Source organism: Desmodus rotundus, chromosome 10, assembly GCF_022682495.2.
Source record: "Desmodus rotundus isolate HL8 chromosome 10, HLdesRot8A.1, whole genome shotgun sequence".
Taxonomy (NCBI): Eukaryota; Metazoa; Chordata; class Mammalia; order Chiroptera; family Phyllostomidae; genus Desmodus; species Desmodus rotundus.
In genome coordinates this window covers 11141710-11159078 of record NC_071396.1, presented here as the reverse complement: position 1 = coordinate 11159078, position 17369 = coordinate 11141710, and the positions used below count along the sequence as shown (strand labels likewise).

Sequence of the window (17369 nt, the reverse complement as noted above, 5' to 3'; positions counted from 1 at the left end):
TCCTCTTTTTCCCTCATCTCCTGGATGCTCCCTGGGTAGGCAGCATCTCCATTCTTCGGTCTTGGGTCCATGTCTGGGTCACAGGCTGACCGGTGTCAAAGCTGCGGCCGCCCACCAGCCAGCGTGCGTCCTCTGGGCTCCTGGGCCCACGTTTGCCTGAGACGTGGAACTGCTTGGCGATGCAGCCACACAATTTTACAGAAGAGGAACGGAGGCCCAGGATGGTTAAGTGATAAAGTCAGTTTGGGACCACAGGGCTTCTGTTTCCAGAGAAGGAAGCAAATAGTATGTAGCCATTCTGACTTGGGACAGTGTAACAAAAATAATTGCACTGAAATTCCTCCTTGGGATTTTTTTTTTTTTTGACTTTGCAATACTTCTAAAAATCCTTGACCTATGTTCTTGAAAGTGGAAAGATGAGAGCAGTCCTACGTGGGGATTAGCTTTTCCTAGAGGCTAACTGCGATGTACCGAACAACTTGATTCACTATCATTATTTGCCTTGGAAACCAAACCTGTAGGACATACTTGCAATATTCACTACGATTTAATCCTACTAGAAGAATTCCTGCGACCCCAGGGACTTGTCTCAACTGCAAAGATGTTTTGGGCGTAGTTAATTGTTTTGCTCCACACATGCATTTCACTGGGTTTTCTAAACTTCTCACTTAATCCACTCGACACTGTCACACATACTTAATTTATTGTTAAATAACAAAATTAAACATGAATTTTACCTTCCATGCACCTTTTTTAGTATCGTAAAGCCCCCCCAGGTCCAGTAACTGTCTGATTAATTCCAGGGGCGGCTGCGCTCCACACGTGTCTGTCTCCGGCATATTCAGATCATCGATGAATATCACCGCCTTGAGGAAGGCAAAGGGTTACAAACTATTAGTCAGTATTGCCTTTCTTTCAATTATGAATTAGGCATACTAATCATGCTATGGTGTGAAAATAAAATTGTGTGTAACGACATCCTTTTTCTTTTAAAAAGCAGCAGACCAAATTGTATTTTGATGTGATTTTAGAAAATAAGCTTTCAAAATAGCAGAAACTCTACGCATTCTCTACAGACCTACAATACTAATAGAACATTCGATGCTGGACAAAGTAACCTGATCGTGGGTACGACAAAGGAACAAATGTGATTATTATTCACTCAGCATTTGTTTCCTGAGTGCCTACCACCGCGGCAAGGCACCGCTGCGGGTATGGAGCATCTCCTTCCCAGGTACCTGGTTTGGGAACAAGACCTGTCCTGTGGAGCTAGGCTTTTACCATTCTGCCGCAGATGCTGTTATCACGAACAACCAGCAGGAAATTCAGACACGGCTCCAACTTTCAAACCTGTGTTACTGTCTACTTCTGTAAATATTCTGCACCGAAGTATACTGATTACTGGTATAATCTCTGTGTACATTAGCCCCCTTAGGTTATATTTATTTTTGTAAAACAAGTAAAAATAAAAAAAATACAAACAGCAATTTATTTTGAATCACCTAATTACCTAATCCGTAACTGTCAATGCCATTTTTAGACACTCGATTTCCCCTATTTAGTATCACAAACTGGGTGATTATAGACAAACTGGTTTGACCAAAATTTCTCTTGCCTGCATTTTTCATTTGTGTGATTTGATTGAGCAATTACTCTCCTTTTCAAAGTTCCTAAAATGCACCCAATTAGTCAAAGACTCACAATGTTTATCTAAACCTTCAGTTAAAATTGAGGAAATCTGAAGCAAACCCTTAAAAGCTTTCGAAATGGACCTCCACGGGGGTCAAACTCAGATGTTGCTCAGGGCCCCATGTGATCTTCTTATTGATGCCTCTGAGCTCGTTTTATGTTCCTGCACAGGAATCGCTGACCACGAATTTCATCGGGACAGACAGAGGGTTTGGCTTAACCATCAGACAGTTGGGAATGTGCCTGGCAGACAGGGGAAGAACAGGGAGTGCACGATACCCCTTCCAGAAAGGAGCTGTAGTCCAGATTCACAGCAAGGCTGTTCTCTTGCTGCCTTTCCCTGGGGCTGTGGACTCCATAAGCTTCTCTTTTTCTTATATTCTCAAGCCATTGTTTGCAAGAAGAAAATGTGGTAAAGTATGCACTGACTAAACCATTGGCATCTAACTCATTTTCCAGTTTGCTTATCTGCTTACATTCGATTCAGATTCCAGTAGTTTCTTTTCGCCTTAGTAATGCTGAATCAGTAGGATTCATCATGTTGAAAAATGAGTTATGTTGATTCGAAAACCCAAATTTCCATTTGAAGTGCACTTAAATATTCAGGAGTGCATGTTACTCTTGTGTTTTTCTGTTTATCAGCATTAATTAAAATCAGCCATGTTATCAGTTTAGTGTAAGCATGGTGATCGACCAGTCTGAGAGGTGTCTTACCCGGCTGCTTCTTGGTACTCCAAGAACGTCCTTGGTTCTTCTTTTTAACTTCTCGAGAATCATCTCCTGGGCTTTGGCAGCTGTCATTTTGATGTTAAAGTTTATCGTAGAGACTGTAACTCCCGTATTGCTATCGTTACTTTTAAATGGAAGGTCATCAGATTTTTCCGCCTTTTTAGTAATTTTATCTATAAAGCCAAATATGGAAAGAAAAACAAATTTAGAAATACTTTAAAAATATTTCTGCCTTACTCTAAGTATTCAGAAGTATGAAAATTATATAATTTTACTATATTGTTGTCATTTTAAAGAAATTACTCTGTGAACAAATCATTGAGAGAAGGAATACCAACTTTGAAGTGTTTCCAAATATCTCCTTCCTTTTACATGGGAAACAGTGCCTCCCTGCAGTCACAGCCAAGGGCAACAGTATAAAAGCTCAGAGAACCCTCTATTCGTTTGTGCACAATAGACATATAACTTTTACCGCTTTAAAGAATTTAGATTTGCAGTATCTTATCTTTTAACGAAACTGCACGTGACAGATCTAAAAGAAGCCTCTGGTGCACCACGAAGGCATCTACACAAGGACATGCTCTCCGAGAGAGGGTCACCCAGAAGGTTCTTTAGGATGGCGCTCAAGCGAACGGAAAAGGAAAACGCGGCCCAGAGGACTCCTCTGGCGGGAGTCTCCTGGCCAGGCTCCTTTCCCTTCCCATGGCCACCCCTAGGCCGCCCCGTCTCCTCCTCTTCAGCAGTGGGCTCCTGAGTCGGAACTACTCAAGGACGGAGCTCCTGAAGCTGCACGTGTGCTTCTGTTGCAGAGTCTGACCGAGAACCACGGAATCGCAGCTTCCCTACTGCATTATTTCCGTGAGTGTCACAGAACGGGGTAGACAGAGATGGCCTTCGGTTACTTCTAGCCTCGGTCCAGTGTCCCACTGGTTCGCCAGAGTCTCCTGCCCCTCCTGGCAAGCAGATATGACCCTCCACTGTGGGAACTGTTCCAGCTTTTGAGTAGGGCAGACCGGTTTGAGGGGGTAGTGGGTATTTTTTGGGATGTTTTGTTTTAAACTGTTGACTCAGATTTCCCTTCTGAGATTTCTGACAGTATGTAATGACTTGCACGCCACTGAAAGAGGAAGTTTTTCAAGCTACTGTAATCCATACCTAGATTTCCAGTTGCTGTCTTATGAGTTTCCGAAAGCAAGATGCTGATATTCTGTCTCAGGCTGTTGGAATAAGACATTTTCAGAATTCAAAATTAGCTTATTTACCTTAGTAGCCATACGAACAAAATAAAATGAAGTATCAGTGGGTGCTTGATTTTACTTCTATCTCCTACAAAGAAATTTTTTTTCCTCTTCACATTTTTTACAGATAGAATTAGCATGACTATTGGCACTGATACCCGAATTTAACCAAATGTATGCTTACTCTAAAACACAAACTGGGCACATTCCTAGGATGCCAGGCTACTGGGCACTTTGCCTCATGGATCAGTCACCAGAAGCCCGCTCACCTTTGTTTTGGTTTTGTCTCCAGGTGTTTCCCCCGCTTAGGTTACCTTTCTGTATTGTTAAAATCCACTGCAGTTTAAATACTGAACACACAGTAAAATTTTACTTTTTTCACTCTTTCTTTTATGATTATAATAACTTAGATAAGGAATGATTCCTATTGCATTAAATGCTTCAAAAATGATTTCTCTGAAATTTAAGGCCTTATTTAAGTGTAGGAGGATTCCAGTCCCAAACAGCTGGTGCAAGAGGCGGATGGTGTCACGGATCGAAGGGCCCTGAAAGGAGGTGTGGAAGGACTGAGGACGAGCTCTGGGGAGAGGGCAGACCCCACGAAGGGAAGGTGGGCTGCGGGCCGTGGCACATGTGTGATGCGGGCGGATCAAGGAGTCTAGCAAGTGGAGGGAAGATCGGATATGGGCCTCTCTACAGTCCGCCTCTTACTGCAGCAGCAGGCTTCTCTGCTCTTTGAACAGAACCAGAATCCCTTTCAAAATCTGCACTTTTTATTTGCATGGAAGACGTCTCTTCCATTCTCCTCCTCCCTCAGGAAGAGGCGCACACAGTGACAGAGACGCGGTTCTCTACGTGTGCGCCTTCGACAGGAAGGAAGTACATTTGCAGCGCAACAAACCCAGTTCTGTGCAGCACTTCCTCGGTCTGTTTACCTGCATTTTCCCAGGAGGGAGAGTAGTTTATATCTGCACTTTGTTAGGTTAAAAAAAAAAATCAAATTAAATTTAGTCACATTTAAAATAAATATAAGAATTTCTTGCTTAAAGAAATTAATCTAGTTGTTACTACTTTAGAAAAGGGAAGATTTTTATCTCTTCTTTTGAATACTTCTGGCATTTTTATAGAACAGATTTGTTTTTTTCTTAAGTTACTTTGTTGTTGTTCAATTACAGTTGTCTGCATTTTCTCCCCCCTACAGGTTTGCTTTTTAAAACAAGGCACACTCAGGTACTAAAGCAAACTATTTTTTTTACCAGACAAATCAAATTCGAGTTTAATGTACACCACCTTGACTTTTTAATTTCGCTGTACAAGAGGACTTCTCCTAAGAGTGACCCGTACTTGACGTCGAACCCTCCCGGGCCCTCCAGCTTCGCAAGCATCTGCTGGATGGTGACCGTCTTCCCAACTCCAAAGTCTCCTTCCAGGGGGGACAAAAAGATACATTAGGTCAGATTTATGTGCAAGAAAAGGAGCAAATGCTAACATTCAAATGCACCAATAACACTTCCTTCCACGTGAGAATTGCGTGAAGAGTCTGGTTTGCTCTTCCGTTTTTTAAAAATTGTGGTTAAAAGTGGGTAAACCAAGCAGTTGATATAAACACCTCTCAAAGTATTTATATAATTTGCATCTCTTACAGAAGACTGTATTAGGAGTTTACCATTATTTTTATATAGGGTTTATTTAAGCCTATCACAAAGAGTCTGGCTTATAGCCCAGCAGAACTACTAGGTGAAATTAATTTCCCTGAAAGTTTTTACCAACACAGTCTGGGGCGGGGGCCAGGGGCCGGGGGTGGAGTAAAGTGCTTATTGCAGCACAACAGGGAGAAATGACTTTACCGGTCACCAAACACGAGGTAAGAGGACTTCCTGAGTCCAGGCTGGGGGCAGAGTGTGGGTTCGCTGAGCAGCCCGGCCTCGCCCTGCCCGAGTACTGACTGAGGACAGGCCCGCAGGGAGAGGCAGCCAGGCTGCGAGCTGGGAAAGGCAACTGGGTGGGCTGAAATGCATGTTAGAAACAGTAGAAGCTGTATTGAATTATTCCTTTGAAAAGGTTTAGCATTGGCTTGAGGAATTATGTAAATTCCTTTGAAATGAGGCAATTAATTTATACGTTTTCTTTGTGTGCAGTTACATGCGCCAGTGTAAGTAAACCAGCCAACTGTGTGGCTCCCAGCAGCCCGCCGAGGACCTCAGCCCACAGGATTAGCCCTCTGGCTCCACTGGGGTTTGCTGTGGAGCCCTGAGAAGATGGAAACGACTTCTGACGTCCTGCGCGGGCGGACACGTGGAAAAACGTGCACTCACGTACTGTCGGTGGGAACGTACGAAGCTTTTCAAGGCATTTTTTTCAGACTTAAAGAATAAAATGGTCAGACAGTGATTACTCAGACTCTTCCTAACTCTGAAATTCTCCTTCCTTCAATAGTGTGAGTACCTGTGAGCAGCACAGGGCAGGAATTCTTTAGAAGAAGGCTTATGAGGAAAGAAAGGCACCTCGTGTCCCTGGTAGTGGTAAAGTTAATGCTCTCCCCACATTCTGTCACCTTGAAGAGGTTCTCACCGGATTCTTGAGGACCAGCTAGCATCGAAGTCCCTAAGTTAAAATTGTAAAAAAGTTGCAAACAAGCTATAAAGAAATGTTAACTTCATGTCTTTGGTAGGTGCTGAATACTTTATGGACAGGTAGGTACATTATAAAGCAACTTAAATATATACAAACAAACCAAAGTTGTTGCAAGTGCCTGAGGATCTCTGCTGACCTCAGAAACTGTCCCCTGTGTTCACACTCTGAGCTGGGAACTCACCACACACTCCCGAGTCCAGCACAGGCATGCTCGTGACCTTCCCGCCGCTGCACCTACCAATCAGCCCCTGATGCAATGCAGCATCTCCTCCTCCATCCCGCCACTAAAAATGAAGAAAGTAGCTCTCCTGCCAAAGCTCCTGCAATCTGTAAAGAGCTTCGCTTGCTGATAATCCTTCTTCCTCACCAGTATCTGCCTTTCCCTGTATTGGAATTTTCCATCGTACAACACAATGGGCTATTATCTCTAGTCCTCTTATTGGTTGAAACATGTGAAATCGACATTTTTTTGTTAATAAAAACCAGGTGAATACACACACCCCCAAAACTAAAACAAATCTTCCTTGGTCCCCCAAGCTTCCTAATGCCACCCCAACTTTTTCCTCCATGACACGGCCATAACTCCCAAAAGGGATAAATACAACATGGCCTCCTTCTTCATTTTTTATTCATTCTGTTTTAAATTAAAAATTGAGTAGCTAATACATTTACATGGCGCACAATTCAAAGGTCCATGAAGGGATGCAATGAACAGTCAGTCTCTCTCTCATCCCCGTGTCCTGGCCACCTCGTTCCCACACGGGGCAGAGAACGCCCGTGGTTCCCCACAGGGGCGGTGACCTACGATAGTGGACCACGTGCGCCGGTATTCGGTTACGCTGCTTCTCTGGAGTGGTGAATGCCAAGGATAAAAATGACCGAATGTTAGCACTAACATGTGATAAATGATTTGCAGGTTTTCGATAAATATGATCACCCACTAATATATTACTACAATAAATATTGTGTAATAGAACCTTGATACTTCCAATTGAAATTAATTTAGAGGTAGAACTTTTATATGCTTTATGATCCTAATAGCCCTGGCTGTTTTCTGTCAAAGTTATAAGCAAACTCTGAAATCATTTGATGAGTGAAACCTAACCTCAACGCAACTTAATTCAATTTGCATACTGAATTACTTGTATTTGAAAGAAATCTACACGAAGCTTGATCATTAAGTTCCTGCCTTAAACTTCAACCAAGCTCTCAAAGTACCACAATTTTCTATACCTTTTGTTCTACTTCTCTGCAGAAGATTGAGAATAAAAACATTATGGCATATATGGGTATTTGTCAAACTATGATTATTCTGTTCTAACTTAAAGTTTCCTTTACAATCAAGTGTAGTTTTTCCTGTTTCTAGAAGAGGCTGTCTCCCTTTTCTCTTCTCCATAATCGCTGCTAAGCAAAAGAATAAATATTTCCATTAGTTAAGATTTTCAATAAACTACAGTATTACAATGTACAACTGACTCAAATACATTCCGACTTTCTTGGAAAGCAACATTGAAAGGCTATTTTTTTTAAAAAGCGTGTTTTGTGAACATGCAGGGGAAGGCGAAAGCCGGTGTACAGTTGTGAGCACACAACACAGGTTAATCTTGTGGGATGTATTCGTTACGTGTTATTTTCCACATGAACAACTGTCACCCACTTTTGCCCACCCTGCAGACCTGAACTGGTTCCTGCACAGACCTGGAAAGCATCAGCCCCACGGTTGCGGACGAGCTACTTTTACAGATAAGTCTCCCCGTGTTCTGGAGGAATTAGAGCGTGGTTCCTGTAACAGCTCTTACCTCTTTGAATCAGCGTCTGAACATTAGGAAGCAGTTCCGACCATGGTACGAATTCACCTTGCTGCAGGTCCACAAAATACCCAAAGACTGAGTGTTTGTCAGGCGGCAGCTTAATGCCTACATTTGCAAAGAACAAATAGAAAAGTACCAATAAACCCAAGTAAGAATGAGGTTCATTTGTGAATGTTTCACAAACAATATGAGCTCTCTTTGAAAGAGCTGACTGTTGAACCAGAAATAATAAAAATTCACCAAGGGTATATCCGGATATATAAAATGAACCTGTATTTTCTTCTAGCCTTTAGTTGTATAAAAGCAAAGTTTTATTAACTTTTTGCCTTTTTTGTTTTGTATCTAGAACGCAGGGTGAATCATGATCTGACACCCTTTGAAATCTTACCCAGAAGGCCTGCTTATTGCCATGTGTTGGGGATTATCAAAAGCCAGTGACACATCTGTGGTTGTGGTCACACCACCACATTGGAGAATTTTGATACTTATTTGCAAATTACATTTACTTTATACTATTTAAAAGTAATGAATTTTCTTAATAGATTCTGGAAAACACAAACTAAACAAAGCAAAATAATTCAGTTATATTTTCACCATATGAAGGAAGGTGTTAATAGTTGATACATTCCTTTGAATCATTTATGAAATGTTGACATACAGTAAAACTCACCTTTCGGGGGGCACACAGTTCTATGAGTTTTTACCACACACATGTATTCTTGTAGCTGCCATGCTAAATGGGATACAGAACAATTCTAAAACCTTAAAGAAGTCCCTTTGCCACTCCTTTTGTATTTAGACTACCCTACAAAACCTAACCCCTGGCAACCACTTGTATGTTCTCTATTTGCATGTTTTATTTTTTCCAGAAGGGCATGTAAACTGAGTCATACAGTATCCAGCTTTTTGAAACTGAGTTCTCTCACCTGACATAATGCATTCAAGGTCCATATTGTTCTTCGCTACTCATCAATACTTTCTTTTTGTTGCGGAGCAGTATTCCATTGTGTAGATGTATCATAATTCGTTTATCCATTCGCCCATTAAAGGGCATCTGTTACCACCTTTTTCAATTGTGAATAATTGTACCATGAATATTTGTGTATACGTTTTAGTGTGAATACAAGTTTTTATTTCTCTAGAATAAATATCTAGAGGTAAAATGTTGGGCCAGATGGTAAGCGAATATTTAACATTTTAAGAAACTGCCATGTTGCTCTCTAGAGTGGCTGTATCTTTTTACCTTAGAATTAGAAATACACGAAAGGTTTTATTTCCTATGGAAATTAACTTTTAATATCAAAGATAACATTTGGCATTTGTATTGTACAAGGACTAGTCTTCATCCACAAAAAGGAAGGAAATCCCACTATAATGACAACAGGGTGGACTGTTGAAATACATGAAAGTTCCTGCTCCTATGGCTCCATACTAGCACTTGGTATTATTGACTTACCATTTCTTACTTTTTTTGTGAAAAAAATTCACAAAACAAGTTTCAAATTTATATTCTAAAGCAAGCATAATTAGGACTTTTCCATCCCGGAACTTACCTACTTGTGGGTTGCTTTCAAATAATTCATGAACAAGGTCATCAAAATCATAGGTGACTCTCGTAAGAGAAGTAGGTTCAAAACTGGAGTACAACAGTATGTCATTTTCGTGTTCATCTTCACGCTTTAAAGTTCCTCCAAATGCCCACGTGAATGCAAATACAAAGAGCTTTTGAATCATTATCTTCAATTTATCAGGATACTTCTCCAGATACCATGCATTTTCAGCCCTGGAGGGGATGGCTCTGGAGGGGTAAAGGTTAAAATTTTTAGAAAGCTTCATTTATTTCAATACCATATCAAAGTTTCATTACTAAAAATTATAATAATTAAGTGATGACATAAAAAAAATTTAAGTTAATGTATAATTTTCCGTTGGTAAGTCACGGAAGTCACTGCTACTATTTTTATTTTCAGAGCATCATATGAGCAAGAGATTTGTAGTCGCCTTTTATTTATTGAGTATACATGATTCACTTTATTTTAGGTCAATTTGCTCACTGAGAGTTCACCTGCCTTTTGGAAGAGGATCAGATAATTCTCTATTTTACATGGAAAGACACAAGTGAACGGTCATTCACTATGTACTGCTCTTAACCAAGTCTTCGAATAGGCTTAGTGCCATGTGGCGGAAGCCATGGAGTGTGAGTCTGGGCATATCCTTCTCCCACCAGGGTCAGCCCACGTCAGCCTGGTCTTTGGGACCCTGAACTTCTACAGTGAAAAGGCCAAGGGGGATGGGGCTGAACCAAGGCTTGGGCCTGACTTGAAAACGTTTAAAAACAGTTCAGGATTTAGCATTATCATAAAGTGATTTATGTTATAAAAATCCTAAAAGTATATCACTGAACTGAAATTTACTGGCAGTCATTAATGTACCACACACGTGTACAATTGCACTTGCCCTTTCTAGTCACATGTAATAGTTTATTCAGCAAATAGTTACTGAATTTTGACTGTATATCAGTCCCTCTAAACAAATCAAACGTGGCCCCTTATTTCCAGGACAAGGAACTGAACAGTAACCCTGCTGAGAGCCAAGAGTAGAGAGTCAGCCACCCCACAGGGAATAACAGTAGAGATGACCTAGACTGTGGGAACCAGGGAAGGCGTCCGGGAGGGCGTGGCAGTTAAACTGAGACCTGGAAGTGAGTGCGATTTGGCCAAATGGAGGCAGAAGAGCCTCTAAGCAGAAGGGATACATGTGCCAAGAGCACGAGGTTGGAGGATCACGGCCAGTCCGAGGAACAAAAAGGAAAAAGCCCAGGGGGTTGCCGAAGCACATACACAGTCAGCTGCAGAGATCAGGTGGCGAGCTGTGCCAGCGCATTTTCCCTTCATTCCGAGCCTCGTGGGAAGTCATTGAATGAATACAGAGGAACATTCTAATTCATGGGTGTTTTTTTTTTTTAAAAATCAAACTCTTGCCTATAAATGTCAGGAGGCATGCACAAGCATATTAATCACAGTAGTATTTGTGACACTAATTTTAGTTGAGTTCTGATAATGCACTACCATCGGACCAGCCTAATCACAGTAGCATTTGTAGTAACAAAAACTGAAAACAACCTACGTGTCTATCAATGGATAAATACATTGGACCTACACATACAATGAACTATTAGGCAGCAGTGAAACTGGATTAATCACAGGGACACGACATTGACCAAAAATGTAGACACAGAACGTGATTCCACCGAAGCTTAAAAACATGCAGGTTGAAAGGTGTATCGTTTGGGAACATATTACAACACAAGCCCAGGATAGTGGTTACCTCAGATGATGGGACACCATAAAATTTAGGTATACAGGGGACTTCAAAGGTAAATTAACATGTTTTTTGCTGTAACTAACTGGTATGCATATGGATATCCGTGTATTGTTATTTCTATCTCACACATATTTTACAAACATTCTTTCATGACTACTTGCTATTTAATGAAAATTTAAAATAATATATGGTTGTCCATTTGAGAATGGACTGGAACAGTTGAGGAAACCAATTCACAGTCTATTACAACAGTACAGGCAAGCAGCGGAAAGGGTTGGGCTAGAATGCCGAAAAGCAAGTTGCATATGAATGAACGAACCTGGAGGCAGGGTTGACAGGAAGAGTAAAAACCATGTCTAGAATATTCTATCGTTTAAAGGCAAATGTGACATGAATGTCTCAAGGACCCAAAGTGAGATGCAGGAAGGCCTCAACAGTGACTTTCCTGTCCTACAAAATGGCAGAAGAATTGGAGACTTAATAATTTCTTCAATTATAATTGACTGAGCACTTACTATGCACCAAGCCCTTCCTACATGTCTAGCACATCACATCACTCCAGTTTTTTAAATGAGAAAATCAAAGCTCAAAAATACTTGGTAACTGGTTCAGTTGTTCTCAGCTCCTAAATGGCAGATTCACAAAACATACTCATGTCAATTCTATTTTTTCCTCAAATATTAGAGTCTGCACAAATGTATTCATGTTATTCATGTAACTTTGCATAAAAACCTAGTTATCTTGTACTAGATATACAAAACATTATCTAAGTTGACATAAAATAAACTTCAGTGGATTTGATGTTATAAAGTCATAAAAGTATTGGCTTACTGACAAGTCACTCTGAGCCCATTTGGGAGTTTGGCACCTAGTAGGTATTGAAACGTGTCTGTTGAATGAACGTAACTGACCTCTCTTTCATATCCTTGAATTTGACAGACACTTTTGAAACTGGATAACTTTTCTCCTCAGTGGAAGTGTTCTTCAAATCTTCAGCTTAAAAAGGAGAGTATTTTTCCACAATTAACAACAGACTTCAAGTTTAGTTGAGTCATTAGTGAGGTTTCAACATGGTTCAGTTCGTGAATGTCACAGGAGAACATCTTAGTTTCATATATAATATATTAGACTTCCCTTACCTGGCCAAAGGGGGAATGACTTTTCTAAGAAGAAAGAAGCAGAGGATGTACCTACAATCACCTGAATCAGTCCTTGTTTATCTGGAGCATGAATCCGCATACTTTCATTCTCTGTTTTATTCCGGCAACTCTTTGGGAAGTTTGATGGCTCCACAAGGAAAACCCTACCACATCCAGGTGACGACCTCCACACACGGTGCACATCACAAACTAATGAACTGGTCCTAGTAAAGTGGGGCACTAAGGAAGAACCCCGTATGCTTCCAAACAAGAAACGTACTGAACCAACCATCAAACAGGTACACGGTAACTGTCTCCCTCCTAAGCGCAGCACCCACCTGTTTTTGTTCAAGTCATCCCTTTCGCAGAGAAATGTAAAGAATGGATAATTATTTATTCTGCCTTTTAGCTTTTTTAAAAAAAATCACATTTGTTTTCTTTGTTTAAATGACATAGGATTCTTGTAAAACAGAGGTAGAAATGAAGAAAAGCGTATAGAAGAAAATAACAATCACCCGTAATTCCACCACCCACAGATAATAATCATTAAATATCAATGCATTTTATTATGGTCTTTTATATAAATATACGCTATTTAAATATTAAGTATAGGATATTTTAAAATCCAAGCTTAAATAATTAAAGAGAGACTTCGGTTCTCATTATGCTTTTTAAGCCTTATCTTTGTGTCTCTCCATTGAAACGTGATATTGTTGCACCATAATTTATGAATCCATTCTCTTATTGTTAGAATTCAGATTATTGCTGTTTTTATGACAAATAATTCTGTTACAGATAAGGCTCCTTGTGCTAAATCTGTACACTCCTGTGATTATCATAAATTTCCAGAATACTAGAGTTTAGGGACGTTTGTAGTATATGTTGCCAATTGGATCACCGAGAAAGGCTGAATCAACGTGTACTGTGAGTGCCTCGGTGAGAGTTTATGTTTCAGCACGCTCTAGCTGTGGAAATCAAGAGCAGGCTGCCAGAGCAGTAATTTATGGTGTAACCACCCGCACAAACCACAGGAGTGCTCAAAATAAAGACAGGGAGATCCTTCAGGACCAGAAGCAAGGAGGGAAGTCAGAGACAGAAGGGTAAATGCAGGGGCACGCACCACCTGGCCCAGGGGTGCAACGGCAAGCACAGGCTCTGGTAAGCCAGGACCGCGCTGGGAGGACGAGCCCTGCGCACTGGGAGGAGGCCACCTCCATCAGACCCCTGAGTCAGCCCTGGGCCCTGACGGGCCCCCCCCCCATGAAGAGGGGAGTAGGGAAACGGGCTGTTGGCCCAGAAAAGCTGCAAGGAAATTTTTTCTGCCCAGATTACTGGGGGATGAGAGTGTCCTATGAGAAATGAAAGCTCAGTTGGAGCAAAGCAATTCTAAATGGCCAGCATCCGTTTTATTCACTGCTTTATCTCTTGGCCCCAGCCACGATGCTACACTGTTCTCTCAACACTTTCATTGCTCCTTACAGATGCTTTGCCACTTCCCAGGGCTGTGCCTTGGCAGGTTTGCACCTGAGATTTCTGAACAGATCCCCCTGCGACTATTCATGTCTCCAAGAGTTTTTAGAACAGAGCAAAACATTCTTCCCTAATAGTGATCCTCTGAGGATTCTCTATACTCATTTTCTTTGTGACCAGTCCACATTTATGTGTGATACTGATTTACTTCACTGATATGCTCCTCTGTCAATTACTTTTAGTTTGTTCTACATGCATGCCTGCTTTTGGTACGAGTAGACTGAAAATGCCTGGCCTTCCTTTCTTTCTTTTATAAAACCTAAAAGCAGTGGTAAGTGATGGCAGTGACTAGCTAAGATATAATATCATTAGCGTGACTTGGGGAGGAAAAACTCACGTTGTCCAAAGCCGCCATTTTTATTCATGAATTCAAAGAACGCATCGAGAATTCTGCAGAGGGTTGTAACGATTGCTACGTCTTGCACGGGAAACGGCTGGAATTTCTGATGTCTCTTTATAAACTCCAGTCCGCCTCTGACACTGTTTTGGATCAAGAATTCAAGGTAATCCACTCCTGGTTGACTCATAATTTTAGAAGTTTTCAAAAGCCATGACTTAACATAAGGCTCCCATCCCAGATCAACAGGATCCTAACAATCAAAAGCACAAGACAATCTTACGTAAATACACAAAAACACAGCGTCCCCCGGCTTTCGTATTGTCTAATTCACCACTGCCCCTGCCAAATATGGTTTAGAATCATCGTTCACTAAAGGGCAAGTGATCAGAAAAGCTTAAAGAATCACCCTCCTCTGAAGTGTCTGTGATTTTGAACGACGGTCCTACAAGCCGACAAGCATTTGGGGGATTGTGGGTAGAGAGCGTGCAGAGTGTGTTGGGGCTGTGTGCACGCCTGGTGGGAGAAGGGCTTACCCAGAAAATCAGCACTGTACTTGGCTGCATTCATAGAACTCAGTTAAGTAGCTTAGGACGTAGGCCCAACAGGGGTGAGTACTGAATTGATGGGTAGAAAATGCTTATTCTTCATTGTGTCTTCTACCTCTTTGCCGCCCCTGGAAACATGTGCCACGAGTTCTAGGAGGCATGGAGTGGGTTTAGAAAAAGCTTCGGCCAAACTTCCCTCTACTGGAAAAACCACCCCTACCAGCAGCCTAGCCAGTCTATTGAAAGCACTCCGTCCTCACCGCCGTGGAAAATGCTGACATTCCTATTACCAAGAAGCAGTAACGACAGTAGTTATTACATTCGTACTCATCTCGGGGCTAGGAGCCCCCCCGGGAACACAACACTTTCAACTACTGGGATCACGCTGCCGGTAACAACAGAACAAAGAGTGGAAAAGGCAGGAGGTAATGGAGGTAACGACCCGAGATTATCCTTCGTGAAGAGCTTGGAGTTTGCAAACTTACCATGTAGACCACGGCACAGCGGCTGACGGTGGCGGGACTGGCGTGCGAGAGGCTGTCCACTTCAAAAATCACTCGTATTTTCTTGGTTAAAGCTATCCGCTCGCTGTTCGCCAGGCACAGCGTTCTGGTGTCATCCAGCATCAGGTTCAGATTTTCCACCCAGAAGGGATCCACCGGGCCGTCTAAGACAACCCACTGCCAGTCAAACTCTGCCGAGGAAAACACCTGGGATGTAACTGGGAACAGCCCCAGTCTTCTTCCATCACAGTCTTGCAGATACTCTTGTTTTAGCTAGAAAATGCTTTCTAATTAAGTTTAGAAATGATATCCTAGAAAGCATCAGGGCAAATGTGTTTATGTATAGTATATAATGTCTATTAAATAAATACTCTTACCATATACTTAATAATGCCTTAAACATTGTTTCAGTATTCTTAGGCAGCTGAATTGTATAACTGGCCCTTAAAATTTGGGTAAGAGAAAGGGCCATGAACTCATCTTTTCCATGATGTGGTTTGTGCTCCCCCTCCCACCCAGGAACATTTTGGGGATATGCAGCCTCTGGGAAATGGGAAAGGGAAATAGGTGCCCTTGGAATAAAGAACCAGACAGACAGACTTCAGAGTACTCCACCCTGGGAGCCCATTTACCCCCTTTTCCACACTCTGCACCTGTTGTCTTGCTCCGTAGTTTTACAAAGTCTATCAGGATGCTGGAGGTATGAATGGGTTACTATGGAGACAGAGAGTAGCTAGCCACTTACAAGACAGGGAGATACTCCAGCAGAACAGGAGAGTAGAGGCAGGACCCAGCGGCAGAGAAGGCTCCCGCTGGCCAAAACACCTGCCTTGGGGGTGTCCTGAAAACCCTATGAAGGAAACTTATGTCCCATCACGGCACGAATATCAACAAGTAACACCCAAAACTTTGGGAATCCTAAGGAAGTAGAAGCAACAGCTGATGTCTCTTTCAAAGTCTGGAACGGAAATGCCCTTCGGGGGGATGTTGACTTGGGGTTCACCAGGATGCGGCAAAAGCAGTGGTCGGGGTCCTGCAGCAGGCTGTCAAAGCAGGGGCCTCGTCGTGCACATCTCTGCCCCCCCCACCCCAGAGCACGGCAAAGCAGCGTAGGGTGGGTGTGCAGTTAATGTGAAACGTCTGTGCACGAGGCGCGTGTGGGCCTGGCACACGCGGTTGTCTGGGGTCCCACTTCAGAGGCAGCGCAGTGGTAGTTCGCCACTGCTGCTTCCCACACAGTATCTATTTCTACCCGCAACGTCCACGTGGTGTAAACTAAATGGGCTATGTGAGCCCTAGTATTTACACAACATCATTCCATATGCACATGCTGTAACTTAACGTGTGGCAAAATTATTCAAATTTTAAAGAACCTCACGAGGGAAAAATAACAGCAGAACAAAATATCACTAATCAAAAATGCTCTAAAAATACAAACAAAGCTCAGATTGGTTCAGCGTGTCTTTTATGTTACTTAATCATTTCATTAAATTTAATTATAATACTTACTCTCACTTTCTGTAATTTTAACATCTTTCTCCATCTCCTTAAAAATACTATCATCCATATCAGCCTCGTGAGAGAAATGAAGTTGGAAAACCTAAAATAAGTCATCAATAATGTTTAGATTTCTATTTGATCACACTTTCCAACTACAAGAAACTACGTGTAAATATGCTTTTTTGTGTGTGATAAAAACATGAAAGGCAGAAGGTTCTGTAGCTGAAAAGACCAGTATGTCACCACCACAGTACAATGTAACTGCTGGGACTACAGGTCATTTTCTTTGAGAAAATACTTTTTAGTTTTCCCCCAGAAAGGTAATACATGCTTGTTATATAATAGTCAAATAACACAGCAAAGCACAGAGAAGAAAGCAGGAGCTCT

The 17369-nt window shown here is 41.8% G+C and overlaps 1 protein-coding gene across 1 annotated transcript in view; it reads right to left on the bottom strand.

Moving 5' to 3' along the window:
• Positions 1 to 17369, bottom strand: part of DNAH14 (dynein axonemal heavy chain 14) — a 182140-nt gene that overhangs the window by 68086 nt on the left and 96685 nt on the right. The window contains exons 37-47 of the mRNA XM_053913105.1: positions 16992 to 17082; positions 15465 to 15673; positions 14432 to 14684; positions 12337 to 12421; positions 9655 to 9884; positions 8090 to 8206; positions 6102 to 6260; positions 4944 to 5079; positions 3574 to 3635; positions 2404 to 2591; positions 738 to 866 (exon numbers count right to left, since the gene is read on the bottom strand). Coding sequence (XP_053769080.1) covers positions 738 to 866; positions 2404 to 2591; positions 3574 to 3635; positions 4944 to 5079; positions 6102 to 6260; positions 8090 to 8206; positions 9655 to 9884; positions 12337 to 12421; positions 14432 to 14684; positions 15465 to 15673; positions 16992 to 17082 — 1659 coding nt within the window. The remainder of the gene's footprint in view (positions 1 to 737; positions 867 to 2403; positions 2592 to 3573; positions 3636 to 4943; positions 5080 to 6101; positions 6261 to 8089; positions 8207 to 9654; positions 9885 to 12336; positions 12422 to 14431; positions 14685 to 15464; positions 15674 to 16991; positions 17083 to 17369) is intronic.